Below are 22,887 nucleotides of genomic sequence, written 5' to 3' on the forward strand. Positions count from 1 at the left end.
TTTCGCAATTTTCTCGTAATTGTGTTTCTATAAAACTTTGAAATAAATGCTATTAAATGTGTTGAAGTGTTAAGGTTTGAATATGACGATTAACAAACAACATATCCTTGTTTGTTTCATACGTACTCCAGTTTTGAACAAGCAAAAAAGGGGACATGTTCGCCGTTTTCTCCGGCATATTTATTTTTATGGAGCAAGCAAACCCTGAACGTTAGCATGGCTGAAGTAGTTGCAAATAAAGTTGAAACTGTAGTTTCAGAAACTATTAATGGTGAGGTAGATGAAAAACTTATCGAAAATGTGTCTGAAAATCAAAATGACGACGCTGTCAAAAAGAAAAAGAAGAAGAAGAAGAAAAAGAAAGCTGGTAATTGACATTGTGTACAGCATGTGTAGTAAAACTATAGTTTAATATGTATTTCCTCACAATTTCCATTCAATCAACTGTCATGAACAAAGCTTGACATTTTGACGGAAAACAGTATGTCCCTTAAAATTGATTGTCATTCATTTTTAGTATAAATTAACTGCATATTTTTTCGGTTACACACCATTATTCCGACACCCCATTAGTCTGACACCCCATTAGTCTGACAACCCAATAGTCTGACAACCCATTGCTCCCACAGCCCAATACTCTGACAACCCATAAGTCCGACACTTATCAAGTCAACTATCAGGTTTTCAGGCTAAAATAAAATTTTTTCTGGAAAAAAACAAAATCCTAACCAACTTGAACCACGGCTTCAGGTCAGGATACTCATGTGAAACCCAACTCATAACTACCATCAACGACTTCTTACAAGAACACGACAAGGGACATCAAATCGACGTAGGCATATTAGATTTTTCAAAAGCTTTCGACACCGTACCACACAACAAATTATTACATAAATTAGATCAGTATGGAATTAAAGGAAATACACACAAATGGCTTAAGAACTTCCTAACTGCAAGATCAATGAGAACCATCGTGGAAGGCGAATCATCTGGCGAAACAACAGTCGACTCTGGGGTCCCCCAGGGCACAGTCTTAGGACCAATCCTATTCCTGTGCCACATCAATGACCTACCAGACAGTGTAACATCATCAGTAAGACTATTTGCTGACGACTGCCTTCTATACAGAACAATTAAAAATAGCCAAGACCAACAAAAGCTACAAACAGATTTGGAACAACTAGAAATCTGGGCCGACAAATGGGGAATGCGATTCAACGCCAAAAAGTGCTATGTTCTATCCATAAACAAAAAAGCAGACAAATTCTACACGCTTAATAAACACATCCTACAAGAAGTACAAGTGAACCCCTACTTAGGACTCCAAATCTCAAACGATCTGAAATGGAGCTTCCACATAAATAACATCAGCAAGAAAGCCAACGCCACCTTGGGCTTTCTTCGGAGGAACTTGAGGAACGTACCAGAAGCATGTAGGAAAGTAGCATATATATCCCTTGTAAGATCAACCATGGAATATGGCGCAACAATCTGGAACCCATATATGAAAGGGGATATTGACAAACTAGAACGTATCCAAAACAGAGGCTTACGATTCATAAAGAAAAACTACAGGAGTCGGGAAACAGGGTCCATAACTAATATGAGACGCCAGCTTGAAATGGAGACGCTAGAGGAAAGAAGACACAGCCTCCGTCTTATCCTGATTTACAAGGTGGTTGAGGGTCTGGTGCCGGCTCTACCAGCCGACAATTTTGTCATACCAGCAAGACCAAAACGAACAATTAAAGCCAAAACGTACTTAAACTGTGAAACTGACAATATCATCGAACGTCAAGTTATTAATAACACCAGAGGACTGAAAGTACCAAATAGCAACAAACCACAGTACAAACATTCATTTTTTGTGGAAACAACTATTCACTGGAACCAACTACCAGATAAAGTTGTGCATGCAGGTTCTGTAGAGGCATTTAAGACCGCTCTACAAGAACACCGCCCATAACAACGGCGCTCTTCTCCACCGTGTATAAAAGCCTTAATAGGATTCTACACGTACCACTACAGATACAGATACAGATGGTCTGTCTGTATAGTGTATTATTACTTTTATGTAATAACTTATTATTTTAAGAAATAACTCTGTATATATTACATAAGATTAAGGTAGTTCGAATAGTTTCTATATACTCAATTCGAAATCTGTATATAGAATAAAACAAAAGAATATTTCATTTTCCAAAAAAGGGTCTATAAAGAGCATATAAATCAAGACCAACCCGTGATGGTGCGAGCTACTGATGATACCCCCCTGCCAAAATATTTCGTTAAACAGGAAGTTGTTGAGTTGTGAATCTGAAAAAGCACCACACAGTAAAACTGACTTATATAAACTTTGAAACCAAATTTCAGAAATAATTGTATTGTCATGATTGTAGTTCCTAAGAAAAGTATGACGAAAATTTTCAACTTGGCTCTCATGTAAAAAGTGTGCAGTAAACAGAAAGTTGTTTAGTTATGAATCTGAAAATGCCTCACACGATATAGCCGACTTCAATAAACCCTGAAACCAAATTTTAGAAATCCTTGTAATGTTGTTCATGAAAAAGATGCAACAAAAATATTCATGGGACTGACAGATGGACGGACGGTCAGACAGAGGTAAAACAGTATACTCACCACTTTTTGGAAGCGGTGGTATATTGATTGGGTCAATATGAAGACATTACAATACTTAAGAAATAATTCATGGAAGCCATATATTGTTGGAAATTTACACATGGTCTGGCCCGTGATATTCGAATTTTATCCTGAGCGTTAGCGAGGGATAAAATTAACGAATATCACGGTCCAGGCCATGTGTAAATTTCCAACAATATATGGCTTCCATGAATTATTTCGATTCTAATAGGAAAAATACGGTCATTAAAAAACTGAAGCGAGGGTGGGTATGCTGTGTGTGTGGCTGTTCTTTTTTACTCCCTGCTAGATAAAGCTCAAATATCTTTATAAATATATAGCTTGCGTAGGTTAGTTTGTGAATAACTGCTAGAAAAAAAAAACTTTTTAATTCTTTAAATTCTCAAACCCAACATTTGCCATTTTAAATTTACATGTTTTTCTCGTAAGCTTCCGTTAAATCCAAAGTTGACATTTTGTAACTAAGGAGCCGCCATGTTGACTTGCTGAAACGAGTAAATATGCGAATAATGCAATAGAATAGAAAATAAAACAAAACCTACCTCAAAAATCAGTTTTAATACAATATCATACGAATTCCGATGGTTCATGCAACAGAAAACTTTCAACTTTAGCGGTTTCATTTGTATGACGTCATGTTTTGAAAGGACTTAAATGCGCCAAAAAGATTAATAGACTTTCGCGGAATTTTATTTAATTTTTATTTTGTTGATTTCTCCGAGCTCTTGTGTATTACTTCTTTTAATTATGCATACGAATAAGAAAAAAAGTTATTTTGTCTTTTTTTAATTGCCCATTCTAAAACAATAAAATCGGCAGAGGGTCTGCAAATAGGTTCCAATACATGTAGATTTACGTGGGAAGTATATTGTAACAGCCATTATTATGTATATCTCTGAGTCTGCGCTAAGTATATTTTATCGAGAATTTTATCACAGTGTTGTTTACAAAGCAAAAGAAGCACGTCATATTAGAATAATATATATACTAGTTATCTTTATTTTCTCATTAGCCTCAGTCACAATCGGAGCCAAAACAAACTAGGAAAAAAAAACTAACACATTGATATCAAACAACAGTCAGTATTAAGACCTGTACTACATAATTCAAAAGAACTAACAATGAAATCATCATTTTTTCAATAAAAGCAAAGATTAATCATGTTCATTCCTCAAATTTTTATGAAGGGAGCATTTGATTGAAAAATTTTTGACGCTCATCCTCAACTGTATCAGCTGTACAATACGATTTTTTGAGTATCTGGCATTTTCTAATGTAATGGGTAGGCACCGATTCTTAATAAACATATGAACTACCCTTTTTAAAATCAATGATATCTAAATATTTTTCTTCTTGAAACAATCTTTAAATCAAAAATAAGTGTCAAGCACAGGCACTTGTCTCAGAAAAAAAATTGTATGTAGGGAACTTTTTTTCTGAAACATGTGCCTTTGGTGTCAAGTATGCCACAACACACATAATGTGTAATCCAACTATGATATATTTCTATGTCATATACATTCACTGACCCGATATTACTTTTCCTCATGAATACATGTATTTAAATAGAAGTTGCCGAAATGTTCAGAAGTCCTGCACCTCCCCCAACCATTATAACAGAGGCAATTTTTTCTAGATTTTAAAATAAGCTCGGAATATAAAATTGGTATCTCTCAGACTAATTCTGGTCGATCGCTATTGGAATTGAATTGAACTGTCTCCGTAGTTTGTGGATTCACATTCCTGAACATGATACCGTATTCATAATTGGAATTGCTCATCTTTTCTGAGCACATATTTTGTCCTATTTGTCATCTTATTTTTTAGGATCTGGGTATGAACTTGTCTCTGTTTTTCTCATTTTGACTGACGCCACATTAGTCCCTTATTTCTGCAACAAAATCAATTTAAATAAAACTCAGATGAGTGACACAAAGGATAGAAAGTATTGCGACCAAAGAGGGCGAGTAGTGTAATCCAACTACGATATATTTATTTATGTAGTTAACTGTGGTGAAACGTCACTCCACTGATACGTGAAAGGGGGGAATCAAAGATCTAGTGAAAGAAGGTAGATCAAGACACACAAAAAAAAGCAAACTAGAACAGCACAGACTGACAGTGGACACACAAACAACAAAATATAAAGACAAATAAAATAACCAGACACGTGAAAACGAAAGAGGGTCGAAGGTAAGGAGGGACTGAGCAGTTATCAACTCCAATATAATGAGACAAATATCCCGCATGGAAAGAATAATTGGAATCAAAACGGACAACCCCAAATATTAAAGAGAACAAAGTTGGTCTTTTTAGAGAAAATTTACCCATACACACAAGACAGATGCATTGTTGGAATAATGGGCTGTCGGGATAGTGGGCTGTTGGAATAGTTGGCTGTCGGAGTAATAGGCTTTCGGAATAATGGTTGTCGGACTAATGGGATGTCACCATTTTTTCTTCCAAAATTATGATATTTACACATTTGGTATTTAGCTGAATTTAGTCGTATGAAATATTTAACTATATGACCTTACACATGTATATCTGCTTCAAAGGGAAAGGACCTACTAACGTCAAGTACATACCTGCCAACTTTCACGATTTAGGCCTGTACTACATGATTTTGACCCTTTGTCAAGAATGCATGATCGTGATTGTGAAAAAACTCTATAACACGTTTTTGTGAAAATCAGCAACAATCACTTTTTAATTATGACCTCAAATAATTTAGTTGTGATGTCAAAGTTTACAGGAACATGTGTGATTCTATATATATGTTGTGTACAAGTTATCATTTTGTACAAAAAAATTGTACAAATTATAATTTGTATTTTGACTTTGTACAAATTACAATTTGTACAAAATTCAACTAAAATTCACTTATAATTTGTACAATAATTTATAGTATGGGTTGTGTTGATACACAATATAGAACCTTCTAAACCTTATTTACAAAATGCTAAAACACCCAGAGACAGCAAATGTAATTGGTACATGCATGCTAGTTAATTATTATAGCCGAATAGAAATTGGCCCCTGTGACAATTCTGATAGAATATTAAAAAAAGGCCTCAGTGTCAATTCTGATAGACTTATAGAAATTTGCCTCATTGAAAATTCTGATAGTATAATAGAAATTGGCCCCACTCAGAATTCTGATAGTATTATTGAAATTGGCCTCAGAGAAAATTCTGATAATATAATAGAAGTTGGCCTCGCTAAGAACTCTGATAGTATAATAGAAATTGGCCACATTGAAAATTCAGATAGTATAATAGAAATTGGCCCCACTCAGAATTCTGATAGTATTATTGAAATTGGCCTCTAACAGAGAAAATTCTGATAGTATAATAGAAATTGGCCCCAGTAAAAATTCTAATAGTATAATAAAAATTGGCCTCAATGACAATTCTGATATATGTCCCAGTGACAATTTTGATATCTGCCCCAGTGACAATTTTGATAGTATCATAGACATTGAATCAATTAGGATAACACAAACGTTGAAAAACAAATCATATGTGCTAGGAACCTACGCTGTCTGACTAACAGATCCAAGACGAATCACCATGAAAACAGAACAGAAATTATAAGAACTTGCTATTGGGTAGAATGTCAGTATGATCGTACCACAACTAATCATCGATATATTTGTCTAATAATTGCATCTTGAGAATTTTGGTACAGTATTTGAACTGCAGTAGGAATTTTTTTCACAGCAACATTTGTGCACTTCCATATTCGCTATAAAAGGAGGAAAGTTTTTATTTTTTATTTTGGGGGCATATATGAATGTGAAAAGCAAATGATTCTGTGATATTCCCATTGCCATAATTCACTCACATACTCAAACAAATGATACAGATATATTTCTGTATTTTGTTAATAAGGTTGATTGTGTGGTCATGGAATACAACTTCTTTGGTGTGTATAAATGCTTTTATATAACAAGATCCATACCAATAACCATAAATAATTGTACAAGTTATAAGTGAATTTAAGTCAAATTTTGTAAAAATAATAATTTGTACAAGCACTTTTTGTACAAATTACAATTTGTACAAAGTCAAAATACAAATTATAATTTGTACAATTTTTTTGTACAAATTATAATTTGTACAAAATGATAACTTGTACACAACATATATATAATAGATGAAAAATTTGCATACTAGTGTAAACATGTCTCTCACCAGCCATGTTTGGATCACCAAATCTTTGGCACAGTACTCTTTAGGCTACTTGCTCTGAGATTAAAGATTGCTCTACTTGATCAACTTATGGGGAAATAATTGTTTAATTATCTGCTAGTTTAAAAATAAGGAGATGTGGTATCTTGGTGATAGCAATTATAGTAGCATATGGCCAATACAAGCACTGATTTGTTGGTACCTGGTCAAATAAGCACCCAATTACACATGATCTTGTACAAGTTGTTATTATTCCCTAATATTCTTTAATTATATTTATGATGTACATATAATATTTTAGAGACTGATAACACAGAAGATGGTGAGAAAGACGACGACTTAAATGAAGTAAACGACAAATTAAGTAACCAGAAGCTGGAGAATGGAGAACCAGGTACATGTATAATTATTTAAAATGTCTGTTGATTTGCCTATTTATATAGATCAACAGCCAAATATTTTTAATAGAGGCATGATTGAATAAATAGATGTCCTGTTGACGAAAGATGGTCTGACAATTTTCCTTTTTTAGCTCACCTGACCTGAAAGGTCAAGTGAGCTTTTCTCATCACTTGGCGTCCGTCGTCCGTCGTCCGTAAACTTTTACAAAAATCTTCTCCTCTGAAACTACTGGGCCAAATTCTACCAAACTTGGCCACAATCATCCTTGGGATATCTAGTTTAAAAAATGTGTGGCGTGACCCGTCAAACCAACCAAGATGGCCGCCATGGCTAAAAATAGAACATAGGGGTAAAATGCAGTTTTTGGCTTATAACTCAAAAACCAAAGCATTTAGAGCAAATCTGACATGGGGTAAAATTGTTTATCAGGTGAAGATCTATCTGCCCTGAAATTTTCAGACGAATCAGATAACCTGTTGTTGGGTTGCTGCCCCTGAAATGGTTATTTTAAGGAAATTTTGCAGTTTTTGGTTATTATCTTGAATACTATTATAGATAGAGATAAACTGTAAACAGCAATAATGTTAAGCAGAGTAAGACCTACAAATAAGTCAACATGACCAAAATTGCCAGTCGACCCCTTAAGGAGTTATTGCCCTTTATAGTAAATTTTTAACAACTTTTCATCATTTTTTGTAACTTTTCTAAAAATCTTCTTCTCTAAAACTACTTTGCCAAATTTAATCAAACTTGGCGACAATTATCATTGTGGTTTATAGTTTAAAAAATGTGTCCGATGACCCAGCCTACCAAACAAAATGGCCGACATGGCTAAAATTAGAACATAGTGGTAAAATGCAGTTTTTGCTTTATATCTTTGAAACCAAGACATTTAGGGGAAATCTTTCAAGATTTTAATGTCCATCAGAATAAGATATATCCCCTCACAAATTTTCAGTTGAATCGGACAACCTGTTGTTGGGTTGCTGCCCTTAAATTGGTTATTTTAAGAAAATTTTACAGTTTTTGGTTATTATCTTGAATACTATTATAGATAGAGATAAACTGTAAACAGCAATAATGTTCAGCAAAGTAAGATCTACAAATAAGTCAGAATGATCAAAATTGTTAGAGGACCCCCTAAGGAGTTATTGCCCTTTAGAGTCAATATTAAACAACTTTTCCTCATTTTTGTAACTTGTATAAAAATCTTTTCTAAAACTACTTGGCCAAATTTAACCAAACTTGGCCACAATCATAATACTAGGGTATCATTTTTAAAAAGAGTGTCTAATGACCCCGCCTACCAACAAAGATGGCCGACATCAGTAAACACATTAACAGGTGAGCAACACAGGCTCTTGAGAGCCTCTAGTTCCTTTTAAGAGTTATGGCCCATGATTGCTTTAATAATGAAACCAATGAATGTAAGAAAAAACTACTTCAGATAGGCTGTTGCTTGAAGTAAAAAAAAATTCACATCAATAAATGTTTTTATTTATATGTTTTGTTCAATATTTATATTTTAAAGCTCAAGCTACTGGAGAAGCAACTAAGAAAAAGAAAAAGAAGAAAAAAGGAGGTCAGTTCAGAAATAATTAAAAGATTTTTTTAATGACCCTTACAACAGGTTTGCTCTTTCTTTGGAAAGGCCGTAGGTAGTATATACAAATGTAGTTGTCACTATATCCATCTGCCTGTCCATCTGCCTGTCGTTGTCCTTCTGTCTGTCCATCTGCCTGTCATTGTACTTCTGTCTGTCCATCTGCCTGTCATTGTCCTTCTGTCTGTCCATCTGCCTGTCATTGTACTTCTGTCTGTCCATCTGCCTGTCAAGTTGAAAAGCTATAGAATTATTTATGAAACTGATCACAATTGTTCAACACTACCCAAAGAAGTGCACTGTGAAGGGAGATAATTGGCAATATTGAAATTGGTGATAGTAGTCACTCATAAGTGAAACTCCTCTATAACAATTATGCTGATATTGATGAAACTTTACACAGTTGTAGAATATTGCTTGAAATATGTGGATAAAGACTTTAGTCACTTGTAAATATATAAAGTCAACAATAGTATACCAATGTTCAAAAGAAATAAATTGCTTGAGAGAAAAAAAAATGAGGTTACAAAATAAAACCAAGGGAAACACATAAACTATTAGAGAAAAATAAAGGAACATCAGAAACAATGAAGTGCAACAAAAACAAATGTCAATGCAACATACAAAGAAAGGAACAATTCCATAACATCTGCAATAATACTGACTTGGTACTGGACATCTTAGAAAAATGATGGGTTGAAACTGGTTTAATGGCTAGCCACACCTTGCACTGAATAGCAATGTTAAAAATACTGCTAAAATAGCAACAAAACATGACAGGAATACATAACAAATGTGTATACAGGTATATATCTGTACTACACGTGAAAGGGGAGATAATAGATACACAATAAAAAAAGATAAGTTTTTTATATGCATTACATAAATATCAAATGCTATATAACAATGTATAATGGTACTTCCACAGTTTTGTATTACAGTATACATATGATGAATAATTTTTACACAAGAGAATGTTTATTTTTTAGGTGGAAAACAACAAACAGATCCACCTTCAATACCAATATCTGAACTTTTTCCTGATGGAAATTATCCTGAAGGGGAAATAATGAAACATCCTGAAGTCAAGGACTTGTAAGTATCTTAGAATATTGGATATAATAACAATGTTAGAGGAGTGTGGTATGATAGCCATGATACAGCTATACACTAAAGACCAAAGGAATCTACATTGTACGTTGAACTGCCAAACTTTACCAATACTGAACCCTTCTGATGGGCAAAGTATTATTGTAAGATAACCAAAAATATATACAAGGGGTGTTAACCCGTTTGCTTTTCTTTCATCTGACCTTTAACCAATCCGGCTTCCATTGTGGTACCAGGGAAATATTCCCATTGGATTACAGGTCCTTGCGAAAACTTCAACAATTGGCGAAACCCTTACTGTATTAAAAGGTAGCAAGGCTTTCGGATGACCATTCAAATTTAACTTTCATTGTTGTTAAACTGTCATCCATTCATGAATCATTCTCTTGAATAGGCAACAGTATGTTTTTGTTATGAGTTCAGCTGCTGATTTATTGACAATTAAGCAGACACAAATTTCATATTTGCACTCTTATTAATTCAGAGAGTATTATACATTCTTTCTGTTTGCATAATTGTAGTCAGACTGCCAAAGACAGATTCACAGATGAAGAAAAGCGAGCATTGGACAGAGCAAATACATACATTTACCAAGAAGTACGGCAAGCTGCTGAAGCCCATAGACAGGTAATTATAACTAATTTTTTGGTTAAATAAGATTAATTTATTGTTGAAGATTTTACGTTCAGCACAAATGTTTCAATTTAAAAATGGGGGGATGTGGTAGAATTGCCAATGAAATAACTATCTATGCATATTAAGAATGAATCAAATTAAAATCCTTTTAGTAGGATTGACCAGTACATAATAAGTAAAACCTATCTGGGAAAGTCTAATAACTTTACTTCCTAATACGGAAGCCTTTGAAGACTTTCTTAAAGTTTTTGTTTATTATCTTAGTGCAAGGTCTTCTTTTAACACTGAACATTAAACAAGAGTATTGATGCCTCCCAGCTCATTCCCCTTTTCCCTTTAAGTTTTTTTGCCCCACTTAAATCTGAAATCTCTGCATCCTTAACCTTTTGTTTGTCTGTTAAGGGCATACAATACAGTTTTGATCCCGTATTTGAAGTTTGATGAACATTTCCATATAGGCTATTTTTTGCCTGATTAAATCAAATACTGTATAAACATTAATTTTCGTGGGGTTAAAATTTCGTGGTTTTGTATCTAAAAGTAAGTTCGTGGGAATTAATTTTCGTGGTTTTTAAGTTTAGAAAAAAATTATACAAATGTAACTTTATAATTGACAATACTCATAAAACTGATGGAACTTTTGCCGTTGGGAAAAATCAATAATTGCATTTCATAGTAACAGTGAGCACTAATCAAGTGTTGTAACCTGCACACGCTAATTGGCTGTTACTCACCTTTGATGTTTTATCCAAGGACAATGATTGTGTAATAAATGTATGACAACTTGAGGGCATTACAGACGCATTAGACTGTTAAATGACATTGATTGACAGTTCTTGGTGATTGTTAATTACTGTACAAACAAAGGATTAGGATTATCATCTGACTTAAAGAAAACCTTTGAATATCGATGTCTAATCAATTAACCTATTTATTTCATTGTCTGCATTTATGTTCATCAATTATATAATGTCAATAAGATTTAGTCAGATCATAAAATAATGTAAATCTACAGTTAAATTTTCGTTGGGTTTTAATTTCGTGGATAATTCTTATCCACGAAATAAACGAAATTAAATCCCCCACGAAAATTTGTGCTTTTACAGTATGTAATAAAAAATATACCTTCATGTGCTATTTTTTTTACTTAAATGAGGTTGAAATTTCGTATATTTGCTAAAAATATCGGATTTGTGACCGTATTTTCCTTTTCGAAAGAAAGATGTAACTTTTTTGTTTTAAAAGATAAACACAAATTGTTTTTTGTTAAATAATTTGATATTTCTGTATTTTATAAGTATCCTAAAAAATTATGTATTTAACTCATATTTATCATTTATCAAATGGTCATGAATTGAGAAAAAACCTGTCATTTTTTGCTGTATATTTATCAAAATAAAAAAAATGCTCTATTTACAGTTTTATTAAATTTGGTCCACATAATCTCCCTGCAAAATGAAACAAAATGTCGTTTAAAAAATAGGGGTCCTTGCACTCGTTTTCAAATTAAACAGTTTAAATGATAAAAATCAGTCGAAAAATGCATCTTTTCCCGATATGTCACAGTTTGACCTCACGAAAATAACATTTTACATTAGCAACGTCATTACCTTCCCTGTAACTGTATCGTATGCCCTTAAAGTGGGGCATTAGTGTACTGTGGACACATTCTTGTTCTAAACTATTAACAATCAATGTACAAAAGAAAGCTATATTTTTTTAAGAATAGTATTTGTATACAGTTACTGGAATCAAATCAGCAAGTTGATAGGACAGCTAAAAAAAAAAATTAACAATGAATGAAAAAAAGCCAGTTGTCACCAAATTAACATGAAGCCAAATTTCTACTTTTACAGACAAGACAATATATGCAAAATTATATAAAGCCAGGTCAGACCATGATAGAAATTTGGTAAGATATTAACTCAACTCAGTATAAACATTTAATTGATATACATAACTGTGTCATTTTAGAGTTATGGTAATTTTTTTTGTACATTTGTGATTCTTTAAATATATTTTATTTCTAAAATTGAACTATAATGTGCAATGTATATTTTTAGCATTATATGAGATTTTATGTAAACAAATTGAGTTTTAACTAGTTGAGCTACGAAATCAAATATTAATGAAATGGTGTTTTATCTTGAGAAATCCTTTACTTGTTAGAAAAGAATTAGAAAAATAGTCAGCTGATCCTCTTCTATGAAATTGACAGTGTTATCCAATGCAGTTTTCTTAATTTATTTAATTGATTCAATATATTGATCAATTCGTTATTGTGAAAACAGATGAGAAAATGGTCAGAAACTATTTTGAAAATTGAAAGAGACCTATTTTGAAAATTAAAAGAGACGTAAATAGAATCTGATTTGGAATATGCAAATGTTTAACATCTTTTTGATGAACTTTTACCCAGAAATAATATTATATTTGTATGATGTTTAGTGAGACATTGGAGGGTATATCGAGGAAGACGATTAATGAGAAAGGTTTAGAGGCAGGATTAGCCTTCCCTACAGGTTGTTCACTCAATAATTGTGCCGCCCACTACACCCCTAACGCTGGAGATCCTACAGTATTACAGTATGATGATGTTTGTAAAATAGACTTTGGTACTCATATTAATGGTAAGTCATTATACATAGGAATAGACCAATAAATATCATCAATTTTATGAACCACAGTGGTCTTGTTTTATAATATTATTGAATTTAATAATTAGTGCATTAGTTTTTTGCTTCAATTGTTTCATATTTTTCAAGTCGGGGGATTTTATTGCCAAACATACAGTATGGATTTTTCTAATTGTTGAAATTGTTTTAAATTGCATCCACTTCATTTGAACTTTAGGGGATAGTCATCTCATTGGAATCATACTTACTTATTTTTATACGACCGCAAAAATTTTAATTTTTCGTCGTATATTGCTATCACGTTGGCGTCGGCGTCGTCGTCCGAATACTTTTAGTTTTCGCACTCTAACTTGAGTAAAAGTGAATAGAAATCTATGAAATTTTAACACAAGGTTTATGACAACAAAAGGAAGGTTGGGATTGATTTTGGGAGTTTTGGTCCCAACATTTTAGGAATTAGGGGCCAAAAAGGGCCCAAATAAGCATTTTCTTGGTTTTCGCACTATAACTTTAGTTTAAGTAAATTGAAATCTATGAAATTTTGACACAAGGTTTATGACCACAAAAGGAAGGTTGGGATTGATTTTGGGAGTTTTGGTTCCAACAGTTTAGGAATTAGGGGCCAAAAAAGGGCCCAAATATGCATTATTCTTGGTTTTCGTACAATAACTTTAGTATAAGTAAATAGAAATCAATGAAATTTAAACACAAGGTTTATGAACACAAAAGGAAGGTTGGGATTGATTTTGGGAGTTTTGGTCCCATCAGTTTAGGAATTAGAGGCCAAAAAGGGGCCCAAATATGCATTATTCTTTGTTTTCGCACCATAACTTTAGTATTAGTAAATAGAAATCTATGAAATTTAAACACAAGGTTTATGACCATAAAAGGAAGGTTGGGTTTGATTTTGGGAGGTTTGGTCCCAACAGTTTAGGAATAAGGGGCCAAAAGGGGCAAAAATTGAACTTTGTTTGATTTCATCAAAAATTGAATAATTGGGGTTCTTTGATATGCCGAATCTAACTGTGTATGTAGATTCTTAATTTTAGGTCCCGTTTTCAAATTGGTCTACATTAAGGTCCAAAGGGTCCAAAATTAAACTTAGTTTGATTTTAACAAAAATTGAATCCTTGGGGTTCTTTGATATGCTGAATCTAAAAATGTACTTAGATTTTTGATTATTGGCCCAGTTTTCAAGTTGGTCCAAATCGGGGTCCAAAATTAAACTTTGTTTGATTTCATCAAAAATTGAATAATTGGGGCTCTTTGATATGCCAAATCTAACTGTGTATGTAGATTCTTAATTTTTGGTCCCGTTTTCAAATTGGTCTACATTAAAGTCCAAAGGGTCCAAAATTAAACTAAGTTTGATTTTAACAAAAATTGAATTCTTGGGCTTTTTTGATATGCTGAATCTAAACATATACTTAGATTTTTGATTATGGGCCCAGTTTTCAAGTTGGTTCAAGTCAGGATCCAAAATTATTATATTAAGTATTGTGCAATAGCAAGAAATCTTCAATTGCACAGTATTGTGCAATAGCAAGCAATTTTCAATTGCACAGTATTGCGCAATAGCAAGAAATCTTCAATTGCACAGTATTGTGCAATAGCAAATATTTTCAATTGCACAGTATTGCACAATAGCAAGAAATATCTAATTGCACATTATTGTGCAATAGCAAGAAATTTTCAATTGGAGTTATCTTTCTTTGTCCAGAATAGTAGTTGAATCAACTTAAATCATTGTTTTATACAATATACAATGTATATTCACTTTTACTACCAACTGATAAATTAAAACAATCTTTACCATTCAGTGATAACAAGCACTTTATTTTACATTTTAATATTTTATGATGTATTTAAATGAGTAGTTATTGTTGCAAACTCCATTAGGAATTTGAATTGAGATCAGTTTTGGAAAAAGGGAAAGGGGGATGTGAAAAAAAATGGGGGGGGGGGGTAAATTTTTCTCATTTCAGATTTCATAAATAAAAAGAAAATTTCTTCAAACATTTTTTTGAGAGGATTAATATTCAACAGCTTAGTGAATTGCTCAAAGGCAAAAAAAATATTTTAAGTTCATTAGACCACATTCATTCTGTGTCAGAAACCTATGCTGTGTCAACTATTTAATCACAATCCAAATTTAGAGCTGAATCCAGCTTAAATGTTGTGTCCATACTTGCCCCAACTATTCAGGGTTCAACCTCTGCGGTCGTATATAGCTGCGCCCTGCGGAGCATCTGGTTATGTTTTAAAAAAATTTAACGTCTTTGACAAGACTTCCTTTTGATTACCTTGAGTCCTTTCATGCATGTTTATTCTGTCAACAGTCAACTTTTGATCTAAACAATTTTGATACAATTGTCCTTTCAGGTAGAATTATTGACTGTGCTTTTACATTGTCTTTCAATCCTAAATATGACCGTTTGTTACAAGCAGTAAAAGATGCTACAAACACAGGTATAAAGGTATGTTATTTTATAAGTTATTCAAATGTTTAAAACCATCAACATTAATGTTCCATATTTAACCTAAAATATAGATTATTTCCCTGTATATTTACTCTTCTTTTTTATTCTGTTTTTTGCTTTCAGACTTCTTGGATAACATTTTTGAGTAACCTAAGACATTTACTGCAGTGAAACCTGAATTACACTAAAAACATTCATATATTAATTAACTTATTCATTTAAGAGCTGAATTATTTTTAAAGTTACTTTGTACTTTTTGCAACATTTTCTTGTTGAAAGCAAAAATGTTCAGATTGCTGCAAGTCTGTATTTAATGAGCCATATTACACATGTTCATTATGATGTTGAGATTTTAAATCATATGCCAAATTAGAGTTATAACCCAGATTTAACATTTCTTTTAACATGGAAATGTGAAAGTCCTAGCAAGATTAGGTGACTTTTAGCTGAGGGTGCATTAAGTTTTACCCTTGTTCGTCTGTACATCCCAAAATTGGTTCCCGTTCTCTCACTTAAGTTTGTCTCAACCAAATGTTATGAAACATACACAATGCTTATTACCATAAAATAAGAGATCAAGTTTGAATTTTTAGTGGCGTCGCATTTACCGTTGTTGAGTTATGTCCCTCAAGTTATGCAAATCAGTCGATCATGCAGCGATAAGTAAGTCTTGTGAAAAAGAAAAGGGTGAAGAATTGGACAATTTGATATTATAATTTCAGGCTGCCGGTATTGATGTGAGGTTATGTGATATTGGAGAATCTATACAAGAGGTCATGGAATCTTATGAAATTGAACTTGATGGAAAAACTTATCCAGGTATTATGTTTGATATATTGTTAATTATTTGATATAATGAAACAGCTGTTGTATACATTAAGAGTCATGAAGTTTTAAGTGAGTACTAAAGTAAGAGCAATAAGGCTACAAATGTCCTTCCATTGGGAATTGTAATGCCCTTAAAATGTTATACTTGTTTCAAGCAAAGATACCCTTTTATCATATTTTCAGTCAATGAAATGATACAGTGATTGTCTTATAAAATATGGTAAATATTTTAACAAATATAACTCAAAGGTTCAAAATTGCCTTTTCTGCCAAATCAGTGTAGCCTATAGTTTTCCAGTTTCTTTGTCTATTCATCTGTGAGTTTATAGCTGTGCTCCTCGTCTCATCAACAATAAGTTGTAGGAATAGATTGAAGAAATTGAGATATCAGCATGACATAAATATTTATGTCAAAAGATATTCATACAACTAAACAAGTGATTTTTGTTTTGCTTAGTTCTATTAAAAAGTAAAATCAATGTAAAATTGAAAAGAATGTGTGTTCACCTGATTTATAGACTTGATACATTAGTTGTTGTTTGTTTATGTAGTTCATACGTGTTTCTCGTTTCTCGTTTTTATATAGATTCAACTGTTGGTTTTTATTGTTTGTCTAGTAATTTTTGGGGCCCTTTATAGCTTGCTGTTCAGTGTGAGCTAAGGCTCCTTGTTGAAGGCCCTACCTTGACTTATAGTGGTTTACTTTTATAAATTGTTACTTGGATGGAGAGTTGTCTCATTGGCACTCATACCACATCTTCCTATATCTATTTATATGTACAACATGTACATATTTGATTCTGTTTTAAGTTCCATGTTGGATAAACATATAACACAATACTACAGCAATATATTTTTTAAATACTGTATGTCACCAGAAAAACATGTCCATTCATTTACAAATTTGAATATAAAACAAGATAAGATACTTTGTTCCTTTTTCAGTCAAGTCCATAAGGAATCTAAATGGCCACTCTATAAGCCCTTACAGAATACATGCAGGAAAGACGGTGCCAATCGTCAAAGGAGGTGAAGCTACAAGAATGGAGGTTGGTTGAAATATTGTTTTCTCAAGACCTGTTGAAAATGATATCTTTAAAATAGAGAATGAAAATGGAGAATTTGTCAAAGAGACAACAACTTGACTATAGAGCAGAAAACACTAGCTTTTTGGGAATTTTTTATCCTCAATGCTCTTCAACTTCTTACTTTATTTGGCCTTTTAAACATTAAATGCAATCAAAACCCTATGCTTCTGACTTGATATCTAAATCTGCCATGGCTTATCTTCTTGATACACAAAATATAATGCATTGATCATAACATTCTATACATCCTATCTATGAACATTTCCAGAAATTTATCAATGTATAGACGCTCAGATGTTCAAGTCACAAAAAGATGTTAATCCTGTCAAGAAAATGACATTACTTTTACAAGGTGCAGGAATCTAAACATCTGTTCTAAAAATATAAATGATGTCATTGATGAAGTCATCTTAAAAAAAAAATGGAGTTATCTCCCATTGTACAGAATTTTAGTTGAATGAACTACAACCAATGAATTATACAATACAATATTTAATCTTAATTCTCATTGATAAATTAAAGCAATCTTTACCTTTCAATGCTTACAAGCACTTTGATTATTAATAAGGGCCTGAATGATTTGTAGGCGCAGAAGGTCTATTATTGGCAGCATGCGCATTGGTCTATCATAATTTCATAATCGTTTTAAAAACTCTAAGTTCAGTGATCAAATTGACATGATTAATTACAATTACCAGAAGGTTTGTCACATACAAATAATATTAATTGTCATTGTTACAGGAAATGGAGTTTTACGCCATAGAAACTTTTGGAAGTACAGGTAAAGGTGTTGTTCATGATGATATGGAAACTTCTCATTACATGAAGAACTTTGAAGCTGGACATGTTCCTTTGAGGTAGGTGATTTATATTTTCATTTAATGTATGATATTTATAGATTATTGTTCTTATCTTGATGAGATTGATTTTCTTGCTTGAGCCAGTACATCGAAAGTGAGAAAAGCAATCCAGTTGAGATGACCAATACTAATCGGTTTATCGCTATTTTACCTATGACGACCTTGTCAATTTCATTAGAAGCGCTTAGTTTCTAGTGATAATTTTTCATATCACTTGACTCTGCTGAGAAAGGAAATTATCAGTCAGCAATATCAAAGTAAAATTTGTAAAATAGCAATAATATTTAGTAGCACAGAATATTGTATTTTATAAATTTACTGTATTTATTTCAAATAATGGATTCCAATAATGGCACTGAACTGTAAGCTATTGCCATCACTTTTAAAATAAAATTGAGAATGGAAATGGGGAATGTGCCAAAGAGACAACCACCCGACCATAGAGCAGACAACAACAGAAGGTCACCAACAGGTCTTCAATGCAACGAGAAATTCCCGCACCCGGAGGCATCCCTCAGCTGGCCCCTAAACAAATATATACTAGTTCAGTGATAATGAACGCCATACTAAACTCCAAATTGTACACAAGAAACTAAAAGTTAAATAATACAAGACTAACAAAGGCCAGAGGCTCCTGACTTGGGACAGGCGCAAAAATGCTGCAGGGTTAAACATGTTTGTGAGATCTCAACCCTCCCCTATACCTCTAGCCAATGCAGAAAAGTAAACGCATAACAATACACACATTAAATTTAGTTCAAGAGAAGTCCGAGTCTGATGTCAGAAGATGTAACCAAAGAAAATAAACAAAATGACAATAATACATAAATAACATCAGATTACTAGCATTTAAATGACATGCCAGTTCCAGACTTCAATTAAACTGATTGAAAAATTATGTCTTAATCATATGAATATCAGGCACAATCCTCCTCGTGAGGGGTTTAGTATCATACCATCATTACATATATGAGAAGAACATAACCCGTGTCATGCCAACAATTGGTTTATTAATAATAAATGTGTTTAGTTCCGATGCAAAGACCCTATAAGTGAATCAATATTAACGCCAAAATATGCAATCTTTAATGACATGACAACAGTATCGTAACTATATCCCTTCTTAATAAGTCTATTTAAAGGTTTTGTTAGCTTCTGAGGTGAATACTGACATTTTTGTGCTTTATAAAGAATATTTCCATAAAATATTGGATGTGAAATACATGAACGTATAAGAAGTCTGCATGTTGAGCTATATTTACGAATGATGTCCTTATACCGATGATAAAGTTTAGTAAATGTTTTGACTAGTTTGTGATATCGAAAAAAAAACTTGGTGTAATAGTTTTTCAGTAATACATAAATTTCTCTTGTAAAAATCTTAAACATTGTTACATACACGAGCTAATCATACAAGTTGAGATATATAAACACCGCAAGGTGGTGACAAGGGGACGTCACCATCTAAAATTGGATAATTAACGATAGGAAATGAGAAATCTTCTCTTTTATCATAAATTTTAGTATTAAACTTTCCATTAATGATAAATATATCAAGATCGAGGAAAGGGCAGTGGTCATTGTTAGTATTAGTTTTATTTAAAGTAAGTTCAACAGGATAAATTTCTTTAGTATACATACTGAAGTCGTCATTATTGAGAGCCAAAATATCATCCAAATATCTGAAAGTATTATTAAATTTGTGTATCAGATGTTGTTTCGATGGGCCTTTGCTGATTTTTGTCATAAATTGTAACTCATAGCAATACAAAAACAGGTCCGCAATAAGTGGTGCACAAAAAGTCTTTTTTGAGCTATTTAAAAAATCTCTAAAAAAAAAAAAAACCCTCGAGACTGGTAGAGATCTGCAATTAATTGTTATGATGAATTAGACAAGGCTTAAACAAATTAAAATTGTTCAAAAATTATATTTTTCTACAGTCTATTGACCAGTTTAACTAGTTGAATCTGTTCACATGGACCTCATTGTATAAAAGGTGATAAAGGGAAATAACTCTTATATTAAATTATGTCAATTGAGAGTGAATTTGAATTCATGGATAGGTTGACATCTTCCTAAACTCCATGAAAACTAGCATCCTTCAAAATTTAATGAATTTTCAGTTCTTGAGTTTTTATTAGCTATACTTTACTTAAATGTTACAAAATATTTAAAAAAAACAATAAACTGTAACATTTTATTCTGTTTTTTAGAGTGCAGAAGTCTAAACAATTACTGAATTGTATCAACCAGAATTTTGGAACATTAGCATTCTGTAGACGTTGGTTAGATCGACTAGGACAGAGCAAGTATCTGATAGCTCTAAAGAACCTTACAGATGTGGGAATCATTGATGCATATCCGCCCCTCTGTGACACTAAAGGATGTTATACAGCTCAGTATGAACACACAATATTGTTAAGACCTACGTGTAAAGAGATCATTAGCAGAGGAACAGATTATTGATGAAATCAACTCTCTATTCTCATAGAATACATATTATTAAACTGAATGAAATGGTGGATTTTTTCCTTTTCGATAAGTTTTGTTCTCTTATTAAAAATGCAGTCTCTTTATGTTTAAGCTCCCTAAATATCCAAATGTAAAAGGAAGGTTTTATGTTAAAATATTTTTGATTTACTTTGTTTTTAAAAAAAAAAAGGGAGAAAGAAATATTCATATTAAAAAACAAAAATCTGACTGCTTAATTTTAAATTTAAAATGAAAAAAAAAAATCCTGGTATCTATGATGAGTTTATTTATCTCTATATCATAATATGTCCTTTCATATTGCGGTTAAAGATAATCATTTAATGCTATTTTTCATCCAGACAAAATTTTCCACATAATCTTTACTTCATGCAGGGAAATGTTAAATTCAAAACGAGTTCAATCTTAATTGTCATTGTCACCACTGTTTTGATCCTTTCTGATTTAGGGAACAGTTTTGTTAATTTTACCTGAGAAATTGGTCAACTCTGGCAAATAACAAAGTTCTCTTTAAAAATCAGGCCAAGGCGCAATTTTTTTCACAGAGAATAGTGGTGAACGGGTTATTTGAGATTTTTCAGTATATCTATAAGCTTCATTTTTGTTAGCTGAACAAACCAACTGAAACAAATTGAAATATATTGTTTCATATGCATGACTTTACAATATTATTATTTATCACTTATTATGCTTGCATATCTTTGTTCAAGGATTTATCATTGTTAAATATTTATTTAAAAAATCAAAAAATCAACAATGAATGAAAATTCTATATTACATGTTATATCAACCTGGGTAACTAATATCAAACCTAAACAAGAGGAATTTGAATTTTTGACGGGAAACAATCATGTCTAATATTCTGCTAGTATTATTTGTCTCAACTTTTTTTATTTTAGAACATTTCAAAAAGTATTTTAAGTTTCTCACATTATTTGAAAATATTCTAAAAAAAACAACATTATAGTGAGTAATTAACTCCCTTGCTGAATTTATGAGTTAGTGATTGTTATGTAAAACATTGAAATGAAGAATCATGTGTGTAATTTGATTTACAGCTGAAATGCAAATAAATTTTGAAAATGTTTTATTCTTTTTTGACGATATATCATTATGACTACCAGTTCAGAATGAGGATATAGTACTGGGTATGACTGCCAGTTCAGAATGAGGATATAGTACTGGGTATGACTGTCAGTTCAGAATGAGGATATAGTACTGGGTATGACTACCAGTTCAGAATGAGGATATAGTACTGGGTATGACTGTCAGTTCAGAATGAGGATATAGTACTGGGTATGACTACCAGTTCAGAATGAGGATATAGTACTCAGTATGACTGCTAGTTCAGAATGAGGATATAGTACTGGGTATGACTGTCAGTTCAGAATGAGGATATAGTACTCAGTATGACTACCAGTTCAGAATGAGGATATAGTACTGGGTATAACTGTCAGTTCAGAATGAGGATATAGTACTGGGTATGACTGTCAGTTCAGAATGAGGATATAGTACTGGGTATGACTGTCAGTTCAGAATGAGGATATAGTACTCAGTATGACTGCCAGTTCAGAATAAGGATATAGTACTGGGTATGACTGCCAGTTCAGAATGAGGATATAGTACTGGGTATGACTACCAGTTCAGAATGAGGATATAGTACTGGGTATGACTGTCAGTTCAGAATGAGGATATAGTACTGGGTATGACTACCAGTTCAGAATGAGGATATAGTACTCAGTATGACTGCTAGTTCAGAATGAGGATATAGTACTGGGTATGACTGTCAGTTCCGAATGAGGATATAGTACTCAGTATGACTACCAGTTCAGAATGAGGATATAGTACTGGGTATGACTGTCAGTTCAGAATGAGGATATAGTACTGGGTATGACTGCC

The 22,887-nt window shown here is 32.5% G+C and overlaps 1 protein-coding gene across 1 annotated transcript; it reads left to right on the forward strand.

The window, feature by feature from the left end:
• Positions 1–177: 177 nt before the first annotated feature.
• LOC143062557 (methionine aminopeptidase 2-like) lies at positions 178–21,018 on the forward strand. Its single transcript, XM_076234225.1, has 12 exons — positions 178–367; positions 7,156–7,248; positions 8,788–8,838; positions 9,849–9,954; positions 10,491–10,596; positions 12,462–12,517; positions 13,054–13,235; positions 15,624–15,718; positions 16,444–16,540; positions 17,495–17,598; positions 18,379–18,494; positions 20,712–21,018. Exons 1-12 carry the CDS (start codon positions 217–219, stop codon positions 20,962–20,964), a joined length of 1,410 nt encoding a protein of 469 aa, XP_076090340.1. The 5' UTR covers positions 178–216; the 3' UTR covers positions 20,965–21,018.
• Positions 21,019–22,887: the final 1,869 nt, after the last annotated feature.

Source organism: Mytilus galloprovincialis, chromosome 1, assembly GCF_965363235.1.
Source record: "Mytilus galloprovincialis chromosome 1, xbMytGall1.hap1.1, whole genome shotgun sequence".
NCBI lineage: Eukaryota > Metazoa > Mollusca > Bivalvia > Mytilida > Mytilidae > Mytilus > Mytilus galloprovincialis.

Bases quoted from the DNA above. Each gene is read 5' to 3' on its own strand.
- LOC143062557 (XM_076234225.1), top strand. From the start codon at position 217: ATGGCTGAAGTAGTTGCAAATAAAGTTGAAACTGTAGTTTCAGAAACT. The intron at 15,719-16,443 runs GTATGTTATTTT...TTATAATTTCAG, and splicing joins CTACAAACACAGGTATAAAG to GCTGCCGGTATTGATGTGAG. The intron at 18,495-20,711 runs GTAGGTGATTTA...TCTGTTTTTTAG, and splicing joins GCTGGACATGTTCCTTTGAG to AGTGCAGAAGTCTAAACAAT.